The following is an 18,081-nucleotide window of genomic DNA, read 5'->3' on the forward strand; positions in this document are numbered from 1 at the left end:
ATAATTTTTAATATTAGACATACGTTGTTTAATTCTTATACCGAAAATATAAATGTTTTAGAGATAATTGCACGAGTTGCGTCAAAAGAGAAACCACCTTATAGGCCTAACTTTGCGACTGATGATTGTCCTCCCAGTTTACATAAACTGACGGCGATGTGTTGGACAGACGATCCGGATGACAGGCCGGAATTTCAAGCTGTTTTGAAACTGATACGAAAAGAGACTGGGTATGCAATGTATATTTAATATATGTTACTTGAAATACTTTGCATCAATTATGCTTTATCAGATGACAATGAGAGTTCTAGAAATCAAGTCTTAAAATAAGACTTGGATATAATTAGATACCTCAATTCAGTGATGGAACCACGATGTCGCGAGTGTGTTCTAGTATATACTAAATAAAGTCCTGTATGCACGTTTCCCCTATTTTAATTACTAATTATAACGTATTATCGCTATTTTGTGCATTTTTCCTTCGATCTTTTTTTGTGATAATTTTCATATCATGCTTTTCGCTTGAGATGGAAAAACTATCGCTAGAAACTAAGGAGACCACGTGGCGTTGCTAATGAAATTGACATTGAAATTGACAACGTCGTCATAGGTAAAATAGCGATAAACAGATTATCATTGGTCATCTCAACTCGATTACTTTTCTCACTTTACCAGCTCAAGCGAGAAAATCAATCTCGTTGAGATAATCAACGATAATCTATAATTATCGACAAATTTTATTTCATTCAGTGATTGTTGATGGTTAGATAATAAACTCCCAATTTTACCGGAATGTGACATTGATAAACATTCAACACAGAGCACGTAGAGCATGTTACAATTATATGACTGGATGAAGCCATGATAAATATATTTTTTATTATTCATGTCTTCCAATTTGTTAATTTAACTGTTCTTTACAGATTTTAAATGATTTATTGTACTACATTTTATCTTTAAAAATCAATTATTACTATTAACCTTCCAGTGCTCGTCTGTTTATATTATTTCATCCCCCTTCGTACTCGCGCTGAATGGTGGCCGAAGTGTCGTAAAAAGATCACTATATACGAGTTGAGAGCTCTATATTCTAGAAAATATCGTCGAATGATCATATCGTACGGTAGATCGTTACTCAATAGCTGTACCTTTATGACGATCTTGATAATACAAACGATTTTACTTTACAAGAAAATGCACGTACACTTTTTTTTTATAGTTAAACTTAGCCATTCTAGTATCTCAAACACATTCAACTTATAATTTAATTTGAAGTTTCATATGACTTTAATCAACATACTTATTGTTCCTTTTTGTAAAACAATAATGTTATCTCAGTAATATTTTGAAAATTTCAGTGGTAAAGAAGATGATCTAGTCGACTCTTTATTACGGAGAATGGAAAGATATACGTTAAACTTAGAGGAAATTGTAGAGGAAAGAACAGGTCAGCTCGCTGCAGAGAAAAAACGTTCCGATGAGTTATTATACCAAATATTACCACAGTGAGTTCATTTATAAAATATATCTGCATGCTTCTGTAACAGCCACTTTTTTCGTCAGTTACGTTGTTCCGGCAAAACTATTCAACTAGTTAATTCGTTCCGATGGAACTTTCCGACTATTTGTGGATAGTTGTCTCATTGGCAATAATACCACATCTTCTTTTTTATAGTTATTTTATTCCGAGTGCAGTCGAACAGTTCTGGTAAAAAGTAGCTAGTTGAACAGTGCCGGAACAATGTAGCTAGTTTAATAGTTATGGCGGAACAGAACAACTAGTTTCATCATTCCGAATATACCATATTTCGTCCTTATTGTAGAAAGAGGGGGAAGAATGAGTATAAGTATATATAAAAGCAAATCAATAATTTACAAGAATACCCAACGCACAGACAGGGGTTTCTTTGGGGACAAATATGAAAAAAGTGGCATGGAACTTTATTTCTGCGGAAATAATGAAAATGTATTTAAGTTTTGATGTACTGAGAGGGAAGCAAAATTTAAAGTTATATTTCATAGCTCACATTAAACGGAATAAGTTGAATTATCATGCAAATTAAGTATTCAAAGTACCATCAAGAGAGGGAAGAACACTCCCTCCTCATGTGGGTCTTTCCATCAATTCTCCAAATGAAACTATGTGTCTGGTTGTTAAGTTCCGTTGTTACCTTTTTGCTAGTTTCATAGTTCCGGTTTTGACTTATTTGCCAAAGAGGAACTTTATGGCTAGTTGATTAGTTCCTTTTGACTTTTGTAATCAATATCTTGGTTTCCCTTTGAAAGGTTCAAATATAATATGTTGCGCTTTTATTTTTCATTAATTCTCAAAATGGAACTTTCTGCCTGGTTGATAAGTTCCATTGGAATTTTTGGGCTAGTTTGTTAGTTCCGGTTTTGACTAATTTGGCAAAAACAAAAACTTTCTAACTAGTTGATATGTTCCGTTGGAACTTTTCAACTAGTCACTTTGTTCCGGTAGAACTTTTAAACCAGAGGAAAACAAAATAACAAGTTAATAAGTTTTTCCAAAACTTTTCAGCTAGTTAGTTCTTTCCGCCCGGAAATTTCCAAGGTCGGAACAAAAGAGCATTTACACTTGTTCATCATGTTATTTTCTTTCCCTATTGCTAATTTTCCTTTTTGAACATGGATGTTCTATAAGCACTGTACGTTTCAATGAGCTTAATCTATGTTTTTCAAGTAAATTATTCAGTCAGGGACTTTCTTAACACAAATGACTAAAAGCCTTTACTAAGATCCTATATGGATACATACAGTTGGTTTGCAAGTTTGACAGTACCTGTCGAAAACTCATTTAAACGGAATAGCACATTGTAAATCTAACTGTAATGTTCCTGTCGGAGTTGTTAAATTGGTACGTATACGATCCGGGTAAACTTATCATTCATTTAAAACGTAATCTCAAATGTTACGATTTCAACACTGTAATTAAATATCTTTAAATATTGTTTTTATTGGTATAAATAATGTCTTGTTATTCCTGTCGTTTTTTGTTACAATATTCGAAGACAGTTACTTTTCACTGATCTTAGAAAACACATCGATTGAATATTTATATTTCAGATCTGTTGCTAATGAGCTAAGGCTAGGAAAATTTGTAACACCAGAATGGTTTGACAGTGTGACGATATATTTTAGTGATATAGTGGGATTTACAGAATTGTCAGGCAGTAGTTCGCCAATGGAGGTATTTAAAAAAAAAGTGTTTGAAATGTAAACAGAAGACTAGAACACCCGCTGAATCGCAGACATTTAGAGCTTGATTGAAAGTATATAAAACTGTTGTAAAGTGAATTTTGTAAAAAAAAAAATATGACTGGAGAATTTCAAAAGTCGAAGGTACTTGGTGGCAAAGCAATTAGTTTTAGACCTCCGCCTTTTTTTTTTATTTAAGCCAATAAAAAAGTAAAAGTTAAGCATGTAATATTTGACCGCCGCCGCTGATGGTAAACTTTGAATTAATAGTGAATAACAAATATAATGTACACTTTATTTATGGTATATGTATGTTCATAGTATACAGATAAAGCAAAACAAAATATGCCCTGTTCCCCAAGCACCTATGAAAGAGGGTAATAATGCCCTTTTACGTCAGGCGTTAAACAATCAGTTCGGTTACCGTTATCGTTAAAAATTTACCTTGATTCGTCAAAATATCCTTATTGCTATTCGTCAGAAGTCTCAAATAATTATCGTTACCGTCTTTTTTGAAATAGGAATTGACGTGATTCGTCAAAATTATTCGATGTTTTATCGTCTAAACGACAGCGTACATTGTATCGTCATTCACTAAAAGTTACGGTTAACGTCATTTGACAAGAACTTTTATCGTTATTCGTCAGGAAGGTACCCCATTACGACCCTCTTGAAAATTATGCGTAATTTTAATCCGTCTTAAACGGAAGTTTAGTCTTTAAACGATGACGGAAACAAAATCTGGATGCCTTTATTATCGTTTTTCTCCCAAATTAACACAAAAGGAATAATCAAATGGATGACAAATGCGACTATGCATGGTACCTATAGGAAACAACATCCCTAGTTTTTGGTGGGGTTCGTTTGCTTATTCTTTTGTTTTCTATGTTGTGTCATGTGTACTATAATTGTTTTTCTGTTTGTCTTTTTTTCATTTTTAGTCATGGCGTTTTCAGTTTATATTTGATTTATGAGTTTGACTGTAACTCTGGTATCTCTTCATCTGCTCTTGTCCCTCTTTCGTTCCATGTGCGATCCGAAACACACGTCGTATAACCCATAGGTGTTTACATCGTTTCTTTACTGTTATGATTAAATTTAATTAATAATCGTCTATTCAACATTTAATTGATAAATTAAACAATACTTACCGTTATCTTGATAATTTCGTTAAATAATCAAGAATTCATTAAATATACTCCTGACATTTACTCAAAGGAACTTATGTTATATAAATGAAATATTATCAGCAAAACTTGTCTTTTCTTACAATAAAATATTTCAGTATTATACCAAAACCTCTTCACAAATATTTACGACAAAAGGAATTAACCATTTTCTAATTGGTAATTGATTCCTGTTTTGATGGTGACGTTCTTTGGGACCGTCTTATGGTGTTCATTTATCCGAGCTCGTTCGCTATCATAATGCTCGTCAGATAGTCAGATATTTTATCATCACTAATTACCCTAACCTAAAGTTAACTGAATTCTTCAATAGACACAGTTTTGGTCTGCACGTTTGGCTAAACATGTAGATAACTTATTTTAAACGGAATAGCACATCCTAATTTTTTTAAGGTGATGCTGTTAACCCAGCCCGGAAATCTAGATAGGATACCGAATAAATTATTTCTTCAAATAAACTTAATCTAAAAGGTTACCTATTTAACACTGTTATCAAATATTTGAATATTTTTTTTAGTGATAAAATTATTGATTTTGCTATCAGTTTTAAAAATACTTAATTTAACAGCTGTACTTTCACGGTATTACAATATGTCGATATCTATAGTTTGGCATTGCACAAAGTCGTGTATTTCTCTGACTGTTAATTACGTCTTTACACCAAATCTATTGGATGTTGAATGTGTGCTGATCGATATTTCAGTCTTAGATTCATGATTTTGTTATGAGTTGTTATTGATTGGCTTTGCACGAGCTCTCAATAACTACTAGTAATTTCATATAATCTGTAATTAGTGTCTTTTTGTTGTTGGAATGTACATGTACCCGTCCACTCCATATTTATGTTAGACGTATTTCTATTTTTATCTGATAAGTCAATCCTTTTTTAATTGTGCTTATGTTGTACTTCATTACCACTGCCCAGTCTAGGGGTGAGTTCATCCCCGCAACATTGATTATGCACGTGTCCCTAGTCCAGAGCCTTTAGTGCAGTGGTTGGCGTTGGGTCTGTCTGTCATATTTAATTTTTATAATTGTTTTGTTATACATTTGAACGTAAGATTTCTTTATTAAATTGTTTCATATTTTTCATGTTCGGGCCTTGCAAAACCGATCATACGGTATGGATTTTTCTTATTGCTGAAGGTCATATGTATACTTATAATTGCTTTTTTTTATTCATGGGAGATGTCTGTTGTTATTCTGCGTTTTTTTTTTTTTTTGTAATATACTGTTATATTATTCATTTATGTATTTCTCTGTGATGAATGTTCTTTTGTTTGTACTGTATTTTGTTACAAAATGTGGTCATTTAAGTGATTTCTTTTAACATTACAATATAAGCGTGATGTTTGGCTAGTCATGAACCAGGTTAAACTCACGATGAACCGTGCAAATGTTTGTCTTGGAATACAGCAATTGCTATCAAAAAGTCCATATTTATGTATATAGCATTTTTTGTTGGTGTTCGGTGTTTGGAATATGTTCCATCTTTATAACCAGAATATGTTTCATCTTAATGGATTTAGGACTTTTGAACAGCGGAATACTACTGTTGCTTTTAGTTAGTTTACATCAACTTCGTTTGAACGTTGTTGGATAGTTGTCGCTTGGGAAATCATACCACATCTCCTTCATTTTATTAACGTATGTAAATCATGTAGTACACTTCATTAGTCCAATCAAATGGCTTATTGAACCGACCTTTCCATCTGACTAAAAAGAGTGTTTGATCAAATAAAACATTAATTATTTTGATAGTTTACAGCTTCAATCGAACATTTAAACTAATCGCAACCTTGGTTGTCAACTTACATGTCTATGATGGAATATGGAAAATGATACATACATTATACTGTCTAGAATATCAATAATTTTACAAACTAACAATTAATTTGTTGCCATCTTTTGAAATGAAATACTTCAATAGTTGTTGAAGAGAAAATTTACACCAGTTTATTTATGAAAGTGAATTATCTTATAAAAAAGAGAGATATTTTCACATCTAATTAAGCAATATTCGAATTGTTAACAAATCTGTAAAGGTATGACTTTAATACATGAACTAATTTCCGTAGATGTTAAGCAGTCAAATCGAATGACGAATTCGAATTAAGACTATCTTTAGAATTAAAATTTACAGTTGACTTGAGTTGCATAACAGGTTAAACATCTGATAAGCAACAATTGTTGCAATCACATTTTTGGCCATGGTTGTATTTCTGTTTTTCATTAATTTTGAATATTGATTGTCCCTTACGTGTCTGCTGCCTCGTTTTTTAGTTCACCTGGCCCGAAGGGCCAAGTGAGCTTTTCTCATCACTTGGCGTCCGTCGTCCGTCGTCGTCGTCGTCGTCCGTCGTCGTCGTCGTCGTCCGTCGTCGTTAACTTTTACAAAAATCTTCTCCTCTGAAACTACTGGGCCAAATCAAACCAAACTTGGCCACAATCATCATTGGGGTATCTAGTTTAAAAAATGTGTGGCGTGACCCGGCCGCCACAGCTAAAAATAGAACATAGGGGTAAAATGCAGTTTTTGGCTTATAACTCAAAAACCAAAGCATTTAGAGCAAATCTGACATGGGATAAAAATGTTTATCAGGTCAAGATCTATCTGCCCTGAAATTTTCAGATGAATCGGTCAATCGGTTGTTGGGTTGCTGCCCCTGAATTGGTAATTTTGAAGAAATTTTGCTGTTTTTTGTTATTATCTTGAATATTATTATAGTTAGAGATAAACTGTAAACAGCAATAATGTTCAGCAAAGTAAGATCTACAAATAAGTCAACATGACCAAAATGGTCAGTTGACCCGTTTAGGAGTTATTGCCCTTTATAGTCAATTTTTAACCATTTTTCGTTAATTAAAGTAATCTTTTACAAAAATATTCTCCTCTGAAACTACTGGGCCAAATTAATCCAAACTTGGCCACAATCATCTTTGGGGTATCTAGTTTAAAAAATGTGTGGCGTGACCTGGTCAACCAACCAAGATGGCCGCCACCGCTAAAAATAGAACATAGGGGTAAAATGCAGTTTTTGGCTTATAACTCAAAAACCAAAGCATTTTGAGAAAATCTGACGAGATAAAAATGTTTATCAGGTCAAGAACTATCTGCCCTGAAATTTTCAGATGAATCGGTCAATCGGTTGTTGGGTTGCTGCCCCTGAATTGGTAATTTTGAGGAGATTTTGCTGTTTTTGGTTATTATCTTGAATATTATTATAGATAAAGATAAATTGTAAACAGCAATAATGTTCAGCAAAGTAAGATCTACAAATAAGTCAACATGACCAAAATGGTGAGTTGACCCCTTTAGGAGTTATTGCCCTTTATAGTCAATCTTTAACCATTTTTCATAAATCTAAGTAATCTTTTACAAAATCTCCACTGAAACTACTAGGCCACAATCATCTTTGGGGTATCTAGTTTGAAAAATGTGTCCGATGACCTGGCCATTCAACCAAGATGGCCGCCAAGGCTAAAAATAGAACATAGGGGTAAAATGCAGTTTTTTGCTTATAACTATGAAACCAAAGCATCTAGAGCAAATCTGACAAGAAGTTAAATTGTTAATCAAGTCAATATCTATCTGCCCTGAATTTTTCAGATGAATTGGACAACTGGTTGTTGGGTTGCTGCCCTCCAATTGGTAATTTTTAAAGAAATTTTGCCGTTTTTGGTTATCTTGAATACTATTATAGATAGCGATAAACTGTAAACAGCAATAATGTTCAGCAAAGTAAGATCTACAAATAAGTCAACATGACCTAAATGGTCAATTGACCCCTTAAGGAGTTATTGCCCTTTATAGTCAATTTTTAACAATTTTCATTAATTTGGTAAATTTATGTAAATTTTTACCAAATATAGTTCTCTGTTACTAATGGGCAAAGTTCATGATAGATATAATTGTAAGAAACAAAATCGTTCAGTAAAGTAGGAACTTCAAACACATCACCATCACCAAAATACAATTTTGTCATGAATCCATTTGTGTCCTTTGTTTAATAATTTCTTATACCTATACCAAACCTATTGCAACTAAAATTTTCAATTACAAACGCGTTTTGCAGGATCTCGATATTGACGACTTCAAGTCTAAACCTCCCGATTGCACTTGTGCTAGTTCCCAATTCACATATAATCCTGCTGGCCACGTTATTACCGGTGACCTTAACATTGTTAATAACACTTCTCTACGAAACGTGTTATCGAAAGGTCCGAAATATCGTGAGCCTAAATCCATCAATTGGAAACACAACTTTAAAATTTTGATGGATTCAGTCGAGGATTATGCCAGGCAATGGGCTAAGCGCGAGAAGGAAGACGTAGACACTCTTTCCGAATGGATTAAGGCAGTGAGGTCGTTAATACAAATCAGAATTAAGAAACTGAATGGGTCCATCAATGCCCATGCTACGTCAATCTTCAAAGATCCAAATGTTGCTAAACACCTATCTGACCTCCATGATGAATATGTTGTTGTCCCCGCAGACAAAGCCCCAAATAATATCGTTTTTATCTGTAAAAGTCATTACATTAATTGCTTGATAAACGAATTAGGTATAGACAATTCACTTGGAAACCCAACATATACCCTCACGACACTTACCAAAGAGGAAATCTTGGATAATCATAGGTCTGTTCTTTGTTCCTTTGGTATTTCAACCAAAGATGAAGAACTGGATCTTCCATCACTGTATTGGATACCTAAACTACATAAGTGTCCTTACAAACAACGGTATATTGCTGGGTCTTCCAAGTGCTCCACGAAACCCCTTTCTAAATTATTAACATCCATTTTATCAGCAATCAAAGACGGGCTTCAAAGTTGTTGTGAAACTGCCTATTCTAGAGGTGGCGTGAATCAGATGTGGATACTTAAAAATTCCAAAGATCTTTTAGAGTACATACAATCTAACTCTCTTTCATCTTGTAACAGTATTAAAACATTTGACTTTTCTACTCTTTACACAAGTATTCCACATTCCAAACTAAAAGACAAACTAAAAGAGTTGGTATTACTTTGCTTCATAAAAAAGAATGGCCAACGTAGATACAAGTATCTTGTCTTAGGGAGGGATAAATCATACTTTGTAAAGAACCATTCTGATTCAAACAAAAAATTCTCTGAAACCGATATTATCAAGATGCTTGATTTCTTGATTGACAACATATTTGTTACGTTCGGAGGACGTGTTTTTCAACAGACTGTCGGCATCCCAATGGGAACAAACTGTGCCCCTCTACTTGCTGACTTGTTTCTTTATTATTATGAGGCTGACTTCATGCAGGAACTTCTTAGGAAGAAAGATAAGAAGTTAGCAATATCCTTTAACTCTACTTTCCGCTATATAGATGACGTTCTTTCACTAAACAATTCAAAATTTGGTGACTATGTGGATCGCATCTATCCCATCGAATTGGAGATAAAGGATACTACAGATACAGTTAAGTCGGCTTCATATCTTGACTTACATCTAGAAATTGACAATGAGGGTCGGTTGAAGACAAAACTTTACGACAAAAGAGATGATTTCAGCTTTCCAATTGTGAACTTTCCATTTCTAAGTAGCAACATTCCAGCAGCACCTGCATACGGGGTATATATCTCCCAATTGATACGATATTCCCGTGCTTGCATTTCCTATCATGATTTTCTTGATAGAGGGTTACTGCTCACAAGGAAGCTATTAAACCAAGAGTTCCAAATGGTGAAGTTGAAATCATCCCTTCGTAAATTTTACGGACGCCATCACGAGTTGGTTGACCGTTATGGAATAACCGTTTCACAAATGATATCGGATATGTTCCTTACGTCGTAACTACAATCCCCTTCCCTTTCATGAATTTGACCTACCGAATTAGACTATTTACCGGATTTGTAATCACATAAGCAACACGACGGGTGCCGCATGTGGAGCAGGATCTGCTTACCCTTCCGGAGCACTTGAGATCACCCCTAGTTTTTGGTGGGTTTCGTGTTGTTTATTCTTTAGTTTTCTATGTTGTGTCATGTGTACTATTGTTTTTCTGTTTGTCTTTTTCATTTTTAGCCATGGCGTTGTCAGTTTGTTTTAGATTTACGAGTTTGACTGTCCCTTTGGTGTCTTTCGTCCCTCTTTTGTTTAATATGCACATAGACCAAGGTGAGCGACACAGGCTCTTTAGAGCCTCTAGTTTTATTATACAATCTACCTAGTTATGTATCTTGTTCGTTATTGACATTAACTATCTATAAAAACACGTTTGTTAATAAATCCATTTAGGCGTATCCTTCAAGCAATGGAGACGAAAACAGTCACTTTTCATAAGATACAAACAAATTTTAGTCTGATATCTGAAGACCAAATGGCAAAAAAAAAAATGAAGAGTGAACATAATATGTTGTTTATGTAATTCTAGGGATGTTATATCATTTTTAACACAACATACACTTCTATATACTTCATGGTCTTGTAATATGCAAAATGTTTTATGTTCTGAAAGATTGTAAAAAATTCTTTCTTATATCATACTTCTTTATTACTCTTGTAGGTTATATCTCTACTCAATGACTTATATTCAAATTTTGACAGCATTATAGAAACAATGGACGTATACAAGGTAAGAAACTGAATCAGAATAAACCATAGTTTTAAAAAGAAATTGAAATGGCAGATCTAATATAATATAAACAGTGTTATCACTTTTGCTGTTCTTTTATCATTTCTTGTATCATTTTTAACTAAACCTTTAAGCATTATTTCAGAGAAAGAGAAAGTAACATAGCTTTAAACAATGTATTTTTGTCCAATAGTATTTGGTAACCAGTGATGTTTGTATTGCATACATATGCGGTCATTTGATTCCCTCGTGTCAGTCTGTTTATAATTATTCAACTTGTGTAAAAACTGTTTGATTCCCCCTGTGTAGGTTAAGTTGCACACTCTCTGCCGTTACGGAATGTTACAAATAGTCCAATGAGGGTTCCGGAGGGAATCTGTTGTAGGCAACACTTTCATGTATATGAAACATATATTCCCAATTTCCATTTTCAATTTTACTTTTTCTGCTAGGTAAATCCTTTATTTCTTTCCATCCCATCCTTGTTTGGACACTTAAATTCGTGAATAAAGTCAATCACGAAAACCACGAAAATTGGTACCCCACGGATAAAGTTCTTTCACAGTAGAAGTTATTTGTAAAGTTGTAACAAGGGGTACAGCAACAGACAACACCTGTCTGTCACATGGATGACTTCAACATTATTATAAGAAGCCTTGGTTCAATTAATTTTAAAAGCTAAAAAAGTATAACAAAAATCCCAATCTTTAAGATATATTGGAAAAGGAAGTCGTCCATGAAAATTTTAAATTTCAAGCTTGAGACCTTATCAACCAACTGAACGAATGAAAAAAAAACACAACGTCATAACGGAAAAAGGCATGTGCAGTTGCTCCTTTGCTTTCACAAAGATTTGTTTAAAAATTACCTTGCATTTGTTAAATAATATCATACTATCTTTACATAAACTTGTTGTAAATCAAGTTGAAACCTGCCGAAGAATATTGCCTACGGTCTAAATGTTATTTACTGTAAAAAAAAAAAAGGAGATGTTCTATGAGCAATGAGACAATTTCAACCATAAACAAAATGAGGTATACATGATATATCTGTCAGTCTCATTTGTAGAAGGTCATAGCTATACCTACTGGTGTTCTTTAACGAAGATGAGAATGGAAACAGGGAATACAACCTGACCATAGAGCGAAAAGCAGCCCAAGACATTAATGGGTCTTCAATACAGTGTGCAAATCACGTACGCGGAGGCCGGCTTCAGCTGTACCATTAACATAAATGAGAACTTGTTCAGCTAATGAGCGTCACACTAAACTCCGAAACATATAAATGAACCAAAATGTACAATAAATACAAGACTAACTTGGATTAGGTGCAAAATACGGCGGTCTTAAACATGTTTTTCTTTAGATTTCAACCCTCCCCTATACCTCTTACAAATGTAGAATAAACAAACAAGCATCAATACGCAAGTAAAACTAGTCTGTCAGAATAAGTAACAGAAGAAACTGGGCAAAATGACAATGATGAACGAATTAACAAAGGACAACTTGCAGTCACTGATATGCCAGTAACATACCTCAATTAAACTGATTGAAATATTGTGTCTTCTTAATATGAAAATACATTCCTTTAGGGGTTAAGTTTCATACCATATATAAAAAAAACCCACATACTGTGGATTCATTTATTTTCGTGGATACCAATTATCGTGGATTGAGGAAAAGTTATATGTTCGTGGATATTTAATTTCGTGGTTTTGGAGAAATCTGCATACAAGCCTATATAAAATTTGGTATTTGTTGAACATTTAATTTCGTGGTTCGTGTGGTCCAACGAAATCCACGAAAATTAGTACCCAACGAATAATAATGAATCCACAGTAACCTGTATGACGCCAACGCTGGTTGAGGTATGTTATTGCTTTCAATAAATCAGAAGTTATCACTTGACTTTAACAAAATGATATTCATATTATTTATATTAAAGGTTGAAACAATTGGAGATGCATATATGGTAGTTTCAGGACTCCCTATCAGAAATGGAAGTGATCATGCAGCGGCAATATGCAGACTGTCCTTAGAATTACGCCGGCAAATCCAAAATTTCGAAATACGACACCGTCCTGGTCAAAAACTGAGGTTGAGAATTGGAATTCACACAGGTAAAATTTTAATAGGATGATTGGAATTTACACAGGTATAAATATATGATGTAGATACAATGGATAAGCGTTGATTCTTGAAAAAGAAACCATGAGCCTGGGGAAGAATTTGAATTCATTCAGGTACCAACTTAAGGTGGCTCGAGACTATTCGACTGCGCATAATTTCACGCATGAATTACAAAAATATTTGTCGTAAATTCGATATAATTTTTTTTTAAATATTTTGATTGATTAGAAATGTTAAATCATTGAAGTTATGTGAATAATGAAATATTTTCGTTAAAATGCGTATTTGTTAAAGGGTCAAAATGACATTCCACCCATTTTCACCATTTTCCCGCCAAATTTTGGGTTTAAAGTCAAAATAGATTTTTTTCCTTATCGGTGACCAATTTTTTATTTGCTCATTCTTTGAAGCTATATTTCGGTTTTTATATTACAGTTTTGGACCAAGTGTCATAGAAAGTTTTTTTGATAATCCGATAAAATATGTCAACCCTATTTTACCTATCATTTCATTGAAAAAATGGTCCCTTTTACATACCTTTTTAAAAGTAAAATTTGAAGCTTAAATGGTCCGTGGCCCCCTATTTTTTTCCGACCAATTCGATTTGATTTCTGTAAAGAATAGAATAACAAAAATTACGGCACTTCTGATAGAAACTTTGAATAGGCCCCGAACCACCTTAAAAGGAGAATTGAAATACACACAGGTAAATTCTGTAAAGAATTGGATTTGCACTAGTTGATAAAAGTCAACAGTAGTTTACCTATGTTGAAATCTCGCAAATCTAATACAAATCAATATGGCGAAAACACCAAAAGTTCCTTAAAGAAATCACATGAACTTCAAAAGGAATAGGATGCAATGATGTATCGACAAGGTAAGTGTATTCTTCTCTGCATACATGTATCATCAATCGAATCCATAGTATGTCAAAACAGCACAATTGGTAACAAAAAAAAGTAAAATCACAAAAATACTGAACTCAGAGGAAAATCAATTTGGAAAGTCCATAATCACATGGCAAAATAAAAAAAAAGACACACTATGCTAATACCATAGCCTATATATATAAAGTTTTCAGTGAGAAATTGTTAATTTCATTGCAGTAAGTTTCTTATTATAAAATTATTATCCTCCTGCAAATTCTGTACAATGTACTACCATGGATTTCTTTCCCGTATTAATACTTATGTTTAAGAAATAATTCATGGGTGCTTGAATATATCGTGATTTTACCACGGATTGGCCCTTTATGACAGTATTTTACCCTGAATGATGGCGAGGGGTAAAATATCGGCATAAAGGGACAACCCGTGGTAAAATCTAGATATATTCAAGCCCTCATGAATTATTTCGATTCTAATAGGACAAATACTTCAAAACTTTTGGATCGAAGCGTTCTAGGTGGAGGCAAATATTTGCCGTTCCCATAAATAAACGCACTATTAAATTGGCGTAAAAGAACTGAGTAAACTGAATTAGTTACATGCTTAAACTATTTACAATAACGTATTTGGATAGTTTTGGATGAATTTAAATGAAAATTTACTTAAATGTCTTAAATGTAGATTAAAAAATAGCTTATAACACATTTTAGCATCTTTGGTTTACGTTTCCTTGTTGTGATGATTTTCGGGTTCACAATCATGTATTTTCCCGTAAAATGCCTACCTTCTAACGTCAACGTTCTATGATGTCGGGTAACTCATTCATAAAAAAGCAATTGACGTGGGAGTACGATCGGAACAGCCCAAACAATATATTCATATTTTACCACGGGTGTGTACTCAAAGCGTTTGAAGGACGTCATGTTAGAATATAAAATATAAAGTATTTTATTATAGGTCCATGTGTTGCTGGAGTTGTTGGGTTGAAGATGCCTCGTTACTGTTTGTTTGGTGATACTGTAAATGTTGCATCTAGGATGGAATCGAATGGTGAAGGTATGTGTTTTGTATTCAGTAACCCTTTGGATATTTTATAAAATATCACATGTCAAGGTATAAATAGTTCTAGATGGAGTAAACAAATATAGAATTGTTTAAACTCCAAACAGAGTGACATCATATTGCAAACAATATAACATGTGTGTGTTCAGCTAATTAGTTTTCTTTATCCTACATGTACATGTAGTACTTATTAAAGCGCAGAAAAAAGTAAAATCACAAAAATACTGAACTCAGAGGAAAATTAATTTGGAAAGTCCATAACCACATGGCAAAATCAAAAAACAAAACGCATCAAAAACGAATGGACAATAACTGTCATATTCCTGACTTGGTACAGGCATTTTCAAATGTAGAAAATGGTGGATTAAAAGTATAGTTTGAAGCTGTATATATTATGATTGATATTTTGTATGGCTCCACTCTAACTAATTTACCTTTTCTACTTATTACAACGGTTAATTACTTTTTTCGTAATTTGTTCGTTGGTGTGTAAAGCTATCAAAAATGGAGTAATTGAAACATATAAGCCCACGATAAGATGATTGTAAGATCACAACATATATATGAGTCGCCTTGTCTTTTTTATGCAAATACAATGTATGATGTTGTCTTTTTACAAAACTTCTTCAATGATTTTTTAACGTTTTTCAGCGTGTAAAATACATATAAGTAATACCACTAAAGAAATTCTAGACGGTAGCTTTGATTTGGAAGAAAGAGGACAGCTTAATATTAAGGTAGCCTTTTATGATAATTAATCAAACTTTTGAAATAAGGTAGTTCATGTAGACACTGCCGAATAAACTTATCATAGAAACGTATACCAGGATTTAAATTTTGTATATGCACCAGACGAAAAGTATGAAATATACCAATGGAAATTAATAGGTAATAACAAAACTGAAACCAAATGAATTTCTTCAGAATTCACTGTATCTAACTAAATTCTATCTTCAAATATACAAAAAACTCAACGGTTAAGATTTAAAAAATACATATGATTATTGAATTTGCTTTCTTTTTGTTGTATCATCCATAATTTTATAATTAGATATAGGATATATTAGATGTGGTGTGAGTGCCAATGAGACAACTCTCAATCCAAATAACAATTTAACAAAAAAAAAGTAAAGCATTATAGGTCAATGTACGGCCTTCAACACGGAGCCTTGGCTCACACCGAACAATCAGCTATCAAGGGCCCCAAAAAAGGATGTTTTAACATTTCTCTTTATATCCTATGTTTAAATGTGCAGGATACATTGTAGGGGAAAGGAGTAATGACCACTTACTGGTTGCTATCGGAAAAGAAAACAACGACAGAATTAGCATCAATTAGTACGATACACATGGATGTATAATATCTTTATTAGTTTAAATCTTGCCTATCATACTGCATGTCGTTACTTTTATATCGGCATTTCGCAAGTCATATCTTCTAGCCTGGGATGTGTTTTAATTATGTTAGTCTTTGGTGCCTGATTTTATATTATTAATTGGTTTTTGCTTTTAACTAGCTTTCAGTAACTGTGAATACTCTCAAATCGAACATTCGTGTTACCTTGTCCTGAAGACACAATTTGGAATGTATTTCTATTATTCAATGTTAACTTATTTTGTGTTATATCGTGTTACTTTTTTAATATGTACCATCCTTGAAGTATTTTGTATGACGAAAACATTTTCACTTTTATACTGCTACTATGAAGAACAAATTTATTTTATAAAAACAGTTTATTATATTGAATTGACCTGTGTACGTTACTTTATTTGACGCCGTTTTTAACAAGTTAAAGTTGTCTTTTTGACATTGAAACTTTTTTTTTATTGATATTGTTTTATATATCAAATTTATTGTTTTTGTGTATTGTCTTTCTGATCGCGTTTAGTCATTTCAATTCATATTATATTGTGTGTCTGTTTATGGTGTTATGTTATACCACTGTTTCAGGTAAGGGTGAATGTTTTCGTTTTTAAAGGTATACAATTTTGAACGGATGTTATACTAATAGAAAAAAATATTGAAATATCAGACTGTTGATTTTTTGATGATTTTCAAATTATTATACGTAATCTTTAACACTCCTTATTGTGCGAAATGTTTTTTTTAATATTGTTACTTATTCTTATTTGAATAAAGATCGTTTTGTTTATAACACTTTTTTCTTTCATATGTTTTTTCTACAGTATTCCACGTAAATTTCGTATGTGGTTCTCTAATTGAAAATAAGTCGATAATAATGTATTAAAAACAGCATAAAAAGACAAACACAAGAGCACGATTACACGTAATTTAGATGATAAATAGTGTCGGTAACTAGCTTTATACTTTAATACCATAAAGCATTATTTGTGAAGTTTATAAGAAAAATTTATCAACAATTTTTTTTTATTAAAAGGACGATATGTTCTTTGACATAACCGTGGTAAATCAACTGGATGATAAACATTGATACTGACCTGCAGCAGTAACGACAAAATGGTAGTAATATGATTTTCTGATTAACAAGCTCTTATATAATTACAAGTTTCTGAAATTTCAAATTGACCAAAGTTCTGCACCATTTATATTATTCTAGTATTGCCGCAATGGAAAATGAGTGGACATTTTTTCTTTTGAAACTAACCACTGACTACCCGCAATTGAAATATGGATATTAAGCCCACTAATGCCTAATCTATATGTAGCAAACATGAATCACGGTTTCAAAAAACACACTTTATATCACTTGAAACATATGTTAGCAAAATGGTTATTTCGTTCCCTGATATTCCATTAATTATGCCCCTTTTGGTGATACAACACTTCACGTTTTCAGTTACTTATACACCCTCATGATACCCATCTTTGAGAGTTATGAAACAAATGCAGTTTAAATTACGTCTACAGTCGAAATATATACATAAATCAAAAGGAATATGCATGACCATTGTTTACAACCACACAATAAGATAAACCGACTCTCTTAGGTAACCAATTTATCAATA

General features: G+C 32.9%; 1 protein-coding gene across 1 annotated transcript; it reads left to right on the forward strand.

The window, feature by feature from the left end:
- The first annotated feature begins 1,363 nt into the window (after positions 1–1,363).
- Positions 1,364–17,196, forward strand: LOC134685666 (atrial natriuretic peptide receptor 1-like). Its single transcript, XM_063545625.1, has 7 exons — positions 1,364–1,505; positions 3,088–3,211; positions 10,947–11,015; positions 12,960–13,134; positions 14,989–15,087; positions 15,745–15,830; positions 16,362–17,196. The coding sequence occupies exons 1-7, from the start codon at positions 1,399–1,401 to the stop codon at positions 16,452–16,454; spliced, it is 753 nt and encodes a 250-aa protein (XP_063401695.1). The 5' UTR covers positions 1,364–1,398; the 3' UTR covers positions 16,455–17,196.
- The last annotated feature ends 885 nt before the right edge of the window (positions 17,197–18,081 follow it).

This window comes from Mytilus trossulus, chromosome 9 (assembly GCF_036588685.1).
Source record: "Mytilus trossulus isolate FHL-02 chromosome 9, PNRI_Mtr1.1.1.hap1, whole genome shotgun sequence".
Classification (NCBI taxonomy): Eukaryota; Metazoa; Mollusca; class Bivalvia; order Mytilida; family Mytilidae; genus Mytilus; species Mytilus trossulus.